The sequence below is a fragment of the Culex quinquefasciatus genome, chromosome 3, assembly GCF_015732765.1.
Source record: "Culex quinquefasciatus strain JHB chromosome 3, VPISU_Cqui_1.0_pri_paternal, whole genome shotgun sequence".
Lineage (NCBI taxonomy): Eukaryota > Metazoa > Arthropoda > Insecta > Diptera > Culicidae > Culex > Culex quinquefasciatus.
Genome location: NC_051863.1, coordinates 93465854 through 93476517, shown reverse-complemented (window position 1 = coordinate 93476517; position 10664 = coordinate 93465854). Strand labels below are relative to the sequence as shown.

At 46.7% G+C, this 10664-nt stretch overlaps 1 protein-coding gene and 1 pseudogene across 1 annotated transcript; one reads left to right on the top strand and one right to left on the bottom strand.

Moving 5' to 3' along the window:
* Positions 1-2502: 2502 nt before the first annotated feature.
* Positions 2503-7741, top strand: LOC119769086 (annotated as a pseudogene).
* Positions 7742-8389: 648 nt separating this feature from the next.
* LOC6049508 (isoleucine--tRNA ligase, cytoplasmic) lies at positions 8390-9797 on the bottom strand. Its single transcript, XM_038266310.1, has 2 exons — positions 9681-9797; positions 8390-9619 (listed from the first exon to the last, which is right to left on the bottom strand). Exons 1-2 carry the CDS (start codon positions 9779-9781, stop codon positions 9436-9438), a joined length of 285 nt encoding a protein of 94 aa, XP_038122238.1. The 5' UTR covers positions 9782-9797; the 3' UTR covers positions 8390-9435.
* Positions 9798-10664: the final 867 nt, after the last annotated feature.

Sequence of the window (10664 nt, the reverse complement as noted above, 5' to 3'; positions counted from 1 at the left end):
TAAACTATATTATTTAAAGGAGTCTATTTCAAATAAATAAATAAATAAATGAGAAATGAGTCTGGCCACAAGTAAAATTATGTTTTAATATAAAAAAAATAATTGTCTTCTGTTAACAGCTTATTTAAGACCTAAAAATGCAGTTCCTTGAAAGTTTAGTCTAATTATGAAAGTTAAAATGATAAACTAAAAAGTGTGCCTGGAATTCTAAGTTATTGTGTCTTGAATGCAAATCAGCAATTTTTCATTGATCGGGTATTTAATAAAAACTAGCATTTCTAATTATATAACTCTGAAAAAAATACTAGGCTGACAATATTAGATGAGTACATGCCTCTTTTTCGTGATGAAATTATCTCAGGAAATTGAAATGAGCTTCAAACTTGGCAATCCAATTGGCCTATGCGTGATTCATCAACAATACTAAAAATCTACCTACTTTGGTGATGAGCGCTCATTGAGCGCGAGCGCATGCGATGAGCATGAGCGAGCACGAGCTACCTGACAAGTCCTCATGCTCATGAATGAGCGAGCACGGATTTTTGCTCGCTCGCTCATTCGCAACCCTGCCTAGCACCATAAGACTATCGTTCGCTTTCATCTTGGGAACTATCCAGGTCAAGGAGTGTCTGTGCTGATCGAACAGCGGCTTTTCGTTGTCAAATTTGGGAAAAATGTAGATAACACACACAAACATCGTGGATGCAGCGAGTGGAACTGCAACCCAGACTTGCTCCGGAACGGTACAATCTGGAGGGGAACAATTGGCGTGGCTTTAGGTTCGAGCGGACGGCAAGCAGAACTCCTCCGCCTGATCCTTTACAGCTGTTCGAGGCGGTCCGATCTCCATGGAATACTTCATACCGAAAATTTGACCAGACAGAGTAGCAGAAGTCAACCACGTCTCAGTTATTGCGTACAGGTCGTACGAGGCGGAAGAGATTGCGAGGGCGTAGTTGACGATAGTGGTATTAAGCTCTAGGTAAAGATGACCAACGCCGGTCGCTGACTCATGCAATCCTGGTGCATGCATGTGAAGATCAAGATGCCATGAAATTATAAAAAGAAGTTAAATTTGAGGAGGTCACAAACCACACTTCAAGTTCTTACTCTCATCGAGTTCTTTTGCCGAAGTTCGTAGATTTCCACGTACCACTAGATTTTCCAGCCCACGTGACCTGCAACCATCGATAGCAGCAAGTGAGGTGATAGTTTTTTTAACGCAGCTCATGTGATGTTTGATTCGGATGTCCCTCCGGAAGTTGCATCATGACAGCTTGGGCAACACAACAATCTGCAACATAAGTAACGTACGGGAGGAAGCTAGGAGTTCGACACAGCTGACTAAAGACCAGCGTTAGCAAACAAGAACCGGATTACGCTCACCAAAACCTGCAGCGCGACTGCCCAAGAAACGTCCGCCGCAGGCTCAGGAACGATCCGCCTCTAACCAAGATCTTGGGGACGCGTGACTAGGAAAGTATAGGTGGGAAGACTGCCGATGGCAGAAGACCAGCCGTGGTTGAGCAGTCCGGTCATCGAGCAGTAACGGGGGAGGAACGGGACACGTGTTGGTGACGTGGCCATCTTCGCAGAAGGCAAACAAGAGTTGAGCTAAGAAATAAAAGAGAACTCGGACTATTTCAGCTGACCGAATCAATCTCAGCTACCGATCTCTTGGCGGGCCATATTCCACAGGCAGTCTTCCGGTCAGCTTCGCCTCGTCGTCGAGCTACGTCAGTTGTAGGTGGCAGGCATCCTGGGGTCTTGGACAGTAGCGGACCTGTCTTGACTCGCGGCGTACGTTACTCTACCGATTCCGCCTGGTTTGTCTACCGCCACCGTAGACGTCAATTATTCCATGAAGCAGGTTCTTCAACAGGTTCTGCGGGCACTTGATGATGTTGTACGCTTCCATGCGGCTACGGGTCGGCATCGACTTGTGCTGGAACTTGGAGTTGTGAAACAGACTGAGACAGTACGCGGTCGACGGAACTTGACCGTGGTGCGGATCTTCCTCCTGGACTTGGCACGCTTGGCCCTCAACAGAGCAGCGGCACCCTTCTGCACCTTGGCCTCTACGACCTTGTTATCCTTGGTGGCAGCCTTCTCGCTGCGCCAGCTCCCTTCTTTTTGGCCACTGCAGCTCCAGTGGCTCGGGGCTAGCTTCTTGGCCGTGGTGGCCGGCGGCATCAGCAACCTTTTTGGCAGCAACGGTGACAGTTCCGGCAACAGTAGCAGCCGCTCCTTCTTTGCGGTGGCAGCTTTTTTGTCCGATTCGGTCTTGGGGACAGCGGCTGGGACTTCTTGCCTCCCTCAGTGGCCTTGGCAGACGAATCAGCAGCTGGCGGACGCTTCTCAGTTCGCTTCCTCTGCGCGGCGGCCGTTTTTTTGCAGCTGGTTCCTTCTCCGAAGTGACCTTCTCTAACCCGGGCCGGAGGCAGCAGCGGTATTCGCAAGCTTTTTCTTTCTTTTCGGCCGGCCATACCTCGTGATGAAAAAATGGTTCGACCGGTTTGACACTTCGGTTTGACAGAAGTTGTCAAAAAGTTGGGGAGAGCGAGAGAAAAACGGGAGAGAAATGAGCATGGCCACGTGAGTGGTAAACGGATTTAAAATTGTATGGGGGAAATCCTTGAAAATTCAATATTTTTAACTTAAGGCAAAATATGGTACCAAAAACTAGACGTAGTGATAGGTAATTTTTTTTTCTATAACCAGGAGAAATTTCATACTCCACAGTTGCATAGTTTCTGAGAAATCTGCGAAAAATCGATTAGCATTAGCATTAGCAATAAAGGTCGCACAATTCCGGATGGCTGCAAACTTTGTCGTAAATAACTACGAAGACAGTAATTTAGGGGATGAATAAAAAACTATATCGGTAGTTCCCGTAGTATTGAAGATATTAAAATGTCTGTAACAGAAATCTGGGTGCAAAAGCTATGGTTGATGTGTACCGTTAACTGTAATTAAACGTATAATAGCACTAGACTCTCATCCGGTTACAATATTCCAACACGGGAGATACCATGTTTTCATCTTTAGATGAGCGTGTAATACTATCCAGTAAGATAAGGGGCTCCTGGCCGGTACCTTGCTAACCTCGGGGATTGGAAGGCATGTTAGTAAACATCTATCTAGAATGCGCAGAGATCTCTACGTCACCTAGTGGTATAGATGTTTGTAGGGAGGTTTTGGACTTAATGTTAGTAAATTGAATGTTCTTATTATTTAACACCATCACCACCACCACCAAAAACAATTCCATCACCACAAAGAACCAAGCTAGATTTTAACACAAATACATTACAAAACGAACACGACAATAAAACCATCATCCTGGTACTGCTGCTCACACGATACTGACGCGCAATAATATTCATTAGCACAATGATCCCCCACCGCATGCATGGCAAGAACATGAACACGAACACAACACAAAGAGAACACCACAAAATTCCATCTCCCCATCACTACTGCTTTCACGATACTGACGCGCATTAATATTCATTAGCACAATGACCCCCCACTGCACGCATGGCTTGAACATGAACACGAACACAGCACAAAGAGAACACCACAAAAACCCATCTCCCCATCACCCCTGCTTGCACGATACTGACGCGCAATAATATTCATTAGCACAATGACCCCCCACTGCATGCATGGCTTGAACATGAACACGAACACAGCACAAAGAGAACACCACAAAAACCCATCTCCCCATCACCACTGCTTGCACGATACTGACGCGCAATAATATTCATTCTCTGCGAAAAATCGATTTTCACAATATAAAATTTAATTCTTTACCACTGAACGGCCCGAGCGGTTTAGGCTTTCAGGATTTTTGTGATATTTACTTGTAGAGTCAAAACAGATCAGTAAACTTCACTTATTTGTATATTACACTTTTTAAAGATTACATTTTTGCGGTAACACTCTCAACTTTTACGCGCACGATCACATCACTCAACTTTTTGTTGCTAATTTCATTAAGACCTTCGTCGAGCCAATTCTCTACGTTGAAGCCAGACTTGTCCTCCAGACCTCTTCGCCGAGCCATGCCAGACCCGGGTGGACTCTTCACGGCGGCTAAGTCCCGGCGGACTGCGGCCTCCACCGCTAAGTCCGGCTGGACTGGGGCCTCTGCTACTGGTGGCAGCTGGCGGGTCCTGCTGGTCTGGGGCTTCTTCAGGATCTGGAACTGGACTGGGCTTGAACTGGCTGGAACTGACTGGAACTAACTGCCCTCCTCAAGAATTTTGGGGTTTTTATAGTCAGTCCCCGAAAACTCTACTAAATTTTGTTCTGCTAAAAGTGGTCCGTTTCGATGAGAAGCATCGATGAACCTCATGAATTAAATTATGCAGACCTCTGCAATTCTTCATGACTTTCCGTATGGTGTAGTGAGTACACCTCAAAATCGGAAGTCATGGGTTCGAACCATTGTCGTGAAACTTTAAATTATGTTATTGGAATATCAAAATTATGTTCCTAAAACATTCTCAAAAATGTTGGTCAATAATGAGAAGGTCCAATTCTCCATTGAACAAACATGCCAATGAATTTGGTTAAGCCACACCCTCAATTTCCCCTGTAGAATAACATCGCACATTCATAATTGAAAGCTTAACCATTTTTTTGATTGCCTAACAATTGGCGAAATTGAATAAAGGGCTTTTCAGGTGAGGATGACTCATGATCCACACCTGTACATAAGCTTAATTATTTGTCGCGCAACGCGAGTCGACGTGTAAAATTATTTATGCTTGCGTAAGCGCGCATGGTCAGAACTGTGGTGAGGTTCGAAAAATGGACAAATTTAATGATTTAAATTTGAGGTCGCTGCATTCCCCCACACTTACCAGCTAGATGTTTGTATTCTTGAAAAGCATTTAGAACATCTATCGAAAGTTATTTGTAGGTTGAAATAATATTCCCAAAGTTAATAATTTAAATTGTAAAAAAAATACTTTGCAAAAAATCATAAAAAGATACTTTAATGGCTGGCTATAAAAAAATGATTTTAAAAAAATGGTTCGGTTAATCTCCCCCACACTTATCAGCTAGATGGTCGTCTGAAAGAAATGATCATCTATGGAAAGAATATTGTCGGGTGTAGTGATCGTGCGGTTTACAATTTGTTCTTCTTGTGCTTTCTTGTAAATTGCTTTATAATTATTATTGCTCTTTTGATTTTTCTACTGTAAAATTGTTTTCATTACTCTTTTGATCTTCTGTCCTGTTAAATTACTTGAATTACTGTTTTGAACTTCTCTTGTAAAATTATTTTCGTTGAAACAGATTTGAATAAACTTGCATTTGAAATTAATTTTCATTTTCTCTCCTAAAAGAAAATCATTGCATTTTTCCCACTGTAAGCAAAATTTGTTGTTGTTGTAGAACTTTGTTGATCGGCTGGTTGTTATCGTCGTCGTCTTCCATCAAAAATCGTCTTTATCGTGAGGCTATTCATTCCACAGTGACTTGGTCAATGGAACACCTGACGGGGTGTTTCACCAAACTGCCGCCAGGTTCGCATATGTTTTACGCTATATCCCTCTGATGGTACATTCGATGAACTAAATTTTAACCGATAGATTGCACCACTGTGACGTAGACAGTTACCGTACAGAGTAGTAACATTGGTTTTAAAAAAAGTTTAATCAAATTCTTCATTTTTCAAAAAAAAAAAAATTAAGCTAAACTATGTAAAAGTTTGCAGAACTGACATAACTATAGTTCAATATTTTTTTCTTAATATATTATCGTGAAATTTCCCTTAAAACAGAAAAAATATTTTTTTATTTCTATACCGTATGGTGGTACTGTACGGTAGGATTTGTTTATGTTTACTGCTGTTGCTGTTGTTTTTTTTCCTCTTTTCAGAAGCTGTGTTTTGAGTTTGCTCTCGAGCTGGACGAGGTCACGACCGAGAAGCAGATGATCAGGACGGGCGGATGCGGCCAAGGATGCGTCGGAGAATGTGATTTACCGGATCAATATTCCGACCAACCGGTACGATCTGATGTGCCAGTAGGAACTGGTCCAGGGGCTGCAAGTGAAGAAGGAGTTCCCAGAGTTTAAGAAGGTTGCATCGGCGAAGGGTCTCCCGCAGAAGCTGATCGTTACGGAGGCCACCAAGCAGATTCGGCCATTTGCGGTGACGGCCGATTGGGACGCACGACTTGGACACGCTGAAGGGACCATTTTGCACGATGCCAAAGCGCCGAAGGACATTAAGTTTGTTCTGTTGAACCAGGTTGATGGAGTTATCACTCGACACACGCCCAGCTGAAGGCTTATTTTCCGATCATCCGAGACTCGCCGGTTTATCCGGTAGTTTACGACGCGAACGGAGTTGTTCTCTCGTTGCCGCCGATCATCAACGGGGACCACTCGAAGATCAGCACCACCCTGGTTTAATACCCGAAACTAGCCTGTCGCAAGGAAACCATTTTGACGGCAAAGGCCAACGTCTACATCGGCATCGACGAAAGTGCCGAAGCACTGGCCAAAATGCTGAACCGCCTTTTTCCAACCACGCAAAACGCCTCCAAACAGCTGGAAGTGCTCATCCCGCCAACCCGGCACGACATGCTGCACGTGTGTGACATCGAGGACGTTGGCGCGTGTGACTACAACCGCATCCCGAAGACTCTTCCGGCCACAATGCACATCGCCCGCCAATGCCCCCTGAACAAACTGACCAAGCAACTCCGTGAACAAATCTCCCAAGCCGGATTTACTGAAGGCCTTACCCTTACACTGTGCTCGCGGGACGACATCGCCGGCTAGCTGAACCGAGATATCGAGAAAATCCCGGCCGTTCACATCGCCAACCCGAAAACCCTCGAGTATCAAGTCGTGCGAACCTCGCTCATCCCCGGACTGCTCAAAACCCTGGCCGCGAACCGCAAAATTCCCTTCCCTTAATCTGTTTGAAGTGTCCGACGTGGTCCTGGCGGATTCCAAGGCCGAAGTCGGGGCCAAGAACGAGCGTCGCGTTTGTGCCGTCAAGCTGCTGGATTGCGTCTCCTGTTACTGGGATGCCCTAGGACAAGAAGCAGGATTACTCCCTGCTCAGCCGCGTGTTGTGATCTCCGCCAGTGATTAATCACCCGACCTCGCTAGTGCTCGCCGCGCAAGTGCACTCCTCGAACCCGCCTCCCGGTGCCCAGCTGGTTTCAGATCTACCAGCCCAGTTTAATTGCCCCCAAAAGTACGCCACGCTGAAATCGTCCGATAGGTCGCCCCCACGGAAAACGATCCCGAACGGGGATAAGATCACCCGGCCCGTGTGCTGTCGCTCGAAACCTCGCATCCGCAGTGTCCCCTATCACAGAGAGTTTGTACCGTTGCCACCGCAGTACTTCCTGCGCATCGTTTCCGACCGGTGGATTGTCGCTGAGACGCAACTTACGATTTCGTTTCGCCACCTGATTCTACCTGAGAAAACCTTCCACCGATGAAGCTGCTCGATTAGCAGCTGCTGCCGACAAGTGCCCTGCGCGAGCCACGCTTCGAAGAGCTGTACCCGGACCGGTTTCCGTCGGCCGTCCCCATGTTACAGCAGAATCCGGGTTGTTCATTTGGTCTCGAGGAACGCGCTGGCCGAGCAGATCTTCATGGATTGGCACCAGAAGTTTGGCCAGAACTCGGGATGCAAGGTGGTCAAATTAACGGAGGAAACCGGAACGAATATTAAGCATATTGCCTAGGGATAAATTATCATATTTTAAAACTAAAAAAAATTAATTTAATTTTTTTTCCATTTTTAAGGTAGATTTTTTTTTTAATTTCAAAATTTAAAATGTTTCAAAAATTTAAACTTTTAAAATTTTATTTTTTTTTAAAGATTCATAAATTTTAAAAACTTGAAAAAAAATTAAATTTCAAAAATTTATAAATTTTAAAAAATCAAAAATTCTAAAAAAAATAAAAACAAAATAACGAAATTCAGAAATAAAAAAAATAAAAATTTCAAGCCGTTCCTGGATCGCATGGCAGATTAAACGCTGAAGGAGCTGCTGGGTCATGTGGAGAAATACCTGGAGAGTCGTACATTAGCATGGGTTCGCCAACGTCCGACAAAGATTCGGACCATCCGCTGGTGTATCTGCATCACGAGGATCCGGAATGGGTTCCGACACCAAAGGCGGCCGCAGCTCGAACTCCGCTGGACTGGAGTTCAGCGACGCAGCGTGAACCAGCGTTGTGGAGGCTCTCTACCCGCCGGGATGTGACGAAGGCCCGGAAGGTTCACATTTTATTCATTAATAAAACAATTCTGGAAGAAGAAGACAACCTTGAGACCCCTACCCCCTCCTTCCCCGCCCATATTATTTTATTATTTTATATGAATCAAATCGACACATCAAGAACAAGTAAGCGCAGGTGATCACGCAGCTTGATCTAGGCTCGAAGGAAGGTCGATGAATGCCTCGAGGAGTTCCTGGCGGCCTTCCAGATAAACAGCCTGATATTATGACGACGGCGCGATTTGCGACAAAAACGGCTCCGACTTGTCTTCTTCTTCATCGTCCTTAGCGGAATCGATGCTAGGTGACATTCGAGCGAGCCCTGGCGATCATGACAACCATCGGGTTCATATCCATCACCATACGCACCTTGTCGAAGGCAATCTCCCGCAAGGTTGACTCCTCGCAGAATCTACTGCAAAAATGAATAAATAAATATATCTGTCCGTCCGTCAGGGTGGTGCCGAAGTCGACGTTCACCTGAAAGATTGAACAGTCGAGGAAGATATCGACAGGATCAGATCTCAAAACTCCTGACCCGGAGCAGCAGGAACAAATTTGTCCGCGTTCCGTGGGTTAAAATCTTTCAGCTCATAAAATTTGTCGGGGCTGCCGACCGACGGCGGGCCGGGACACTTTTACAACAGATCTGCCACGGTCGTCGTCGTGCGTTGCATAGATCTTCTCGACGTGGGTGTTTTGGTGGGTTGGCGGTCGAAACGTTGCTGCTGCTGACCGTGGAGCTCGATATGCCGAAGCTTCTGGAGGTGTCCATGTCTGCCCATGCTGTCGTTGCCGTGTTTTGGCTCGTCAAACTGGTAGATAAAGCGAAGTTCGTTCAGCTTGATGCGATGGCCGAGCACGCTGAAGAAGCCCAGCTTGAGCTGTTCGGCGATTTGGGGGTCCGTGAGTACTTTTACCGCATGAATGACCTGCTTGTACTTTTGCTTGTCCGAGCTGAGAATGATATCGCGCACGTTGAGCTCGTCGAGGATAAAGTTCACGAGGGATTTGATGTCGTCCAGATATTCCTTGCTCTAGTTGATGACGATGACCTCCGTCATCGGGTTCTTGATGGGGACGGTTCTACGATCGCGCATAACACAGCTCAACTTGACGACGGCCTGCATCCGAGAAACGGCACGCTCAATCGGCAGGTTGATGTACTTCATGTTTGAAGTAACGCTTTCATCTCCTTGGCCACAAACTCCAGCTGCGACTCCTTGAACGACGTAATCCACACGTCCATCACGTTCGTCGAGCGCTTGCTTGCGTAACGACCCGCGTCATATCGATAAACAATCTTGTTGAACCACAGCAGGAACACGTCCTTGATGTCGTCTTCCTTGAAGCTGAAAGATGCATCATTATTAGCAACGACTTCTAGAGAAACGCTCAAGATATCAAACTCACCGCAAATTCTCCGCGCGCACAACCGGCGAATTGATGAGGTACTGCCGCAGCGTGTCCGCCCCGTACTTGTGCACCAGCTCCATCGGGTCCGAGTAGTTCATCTTCCGCCCGTCGGCGGCCAGCACCAGCCCGGTGTAGTTCGGTCCGGGTGAATCTCAGAATTCCATTAAGTTTGGCTGGTGCGCCATCGTCACCTTCAGCTTCTGTCCCTCCACTAGGCCACCGTTCATCTGGGCCATGGCCTTGGCGGCATCGGCCGCCTCCACGTACTGGACGTAACCGAAACCCTTGGAGCGACCCGTTTCCTTGTCCATCACCATCACGGTCCCGAACAGAGCGAATTATGCCGCCAGCTGCTGGATGTTGATGGTCCGCTTCAGATTTCCCACAAACAGAACCTTTCCCTTGGTGGATTCCTTCGGGGTCTTGGCCTTTGCAGCAGCGGGACTGGCAATCGGAGCAGGAGCCTCTCGACCTCGAGACGGGGCGCCTCGACGGATTCCGGCGGTTAGAGCGGTCATGCGCACGAGATCATCATCCGTAAAGGTGGCCAAAATCAATCCGGCTGGACGTGCCATCCTACCGAGCCTGAATTGACCTAAATTTGTTAAATTTCTCAAGCATTTAATTTTTTCACAAACTTACGTAGAACTGCAGCAAGAACACGTCCCGCAGCCGCGTCCGCCCCGTATTTGTGCACCACCTTCACCGAGTCCGGTTATTTCTTCTTGCACTTGCTCATCTTCTGCCCGTCGGCGGCCAGCACCAGTCCGGTGCAGTTCAGGTTCTTGAACAGGGCCGTCGAGATGACGAACAGCGTGTAGGATCGCGCGTCTGATCGATTCCCTCGGGAAGTTGTTGGTCAGGTAGTCGGCGGCGTTCTCGAACGGGCCATCAAACACCTCAAAAATGTGCCGATGTGACTTTTTGCCGAACACATTCAAAACAAAAAAAAAGTTTGACAGATCTAGCTGTCAAGACCGG

Bases quoted from the DNA above. Each gene is read 5' to 3' on its own strand.
- LOC6049508 (XM_038266310.1), bottom strand. From the start codon at position 9,781: ATGAACTACTCGGACCCGATGGAGCTGGTGCACAAGTACGGGGCGGAC. The intron at 9,620-9,680 runs GTGAGTTTGATA...TGCATCTTTCAG, and splicing joins GTGCGCGCGGAGAATTTGCG to CTTCAAGGAAGACGACATCA.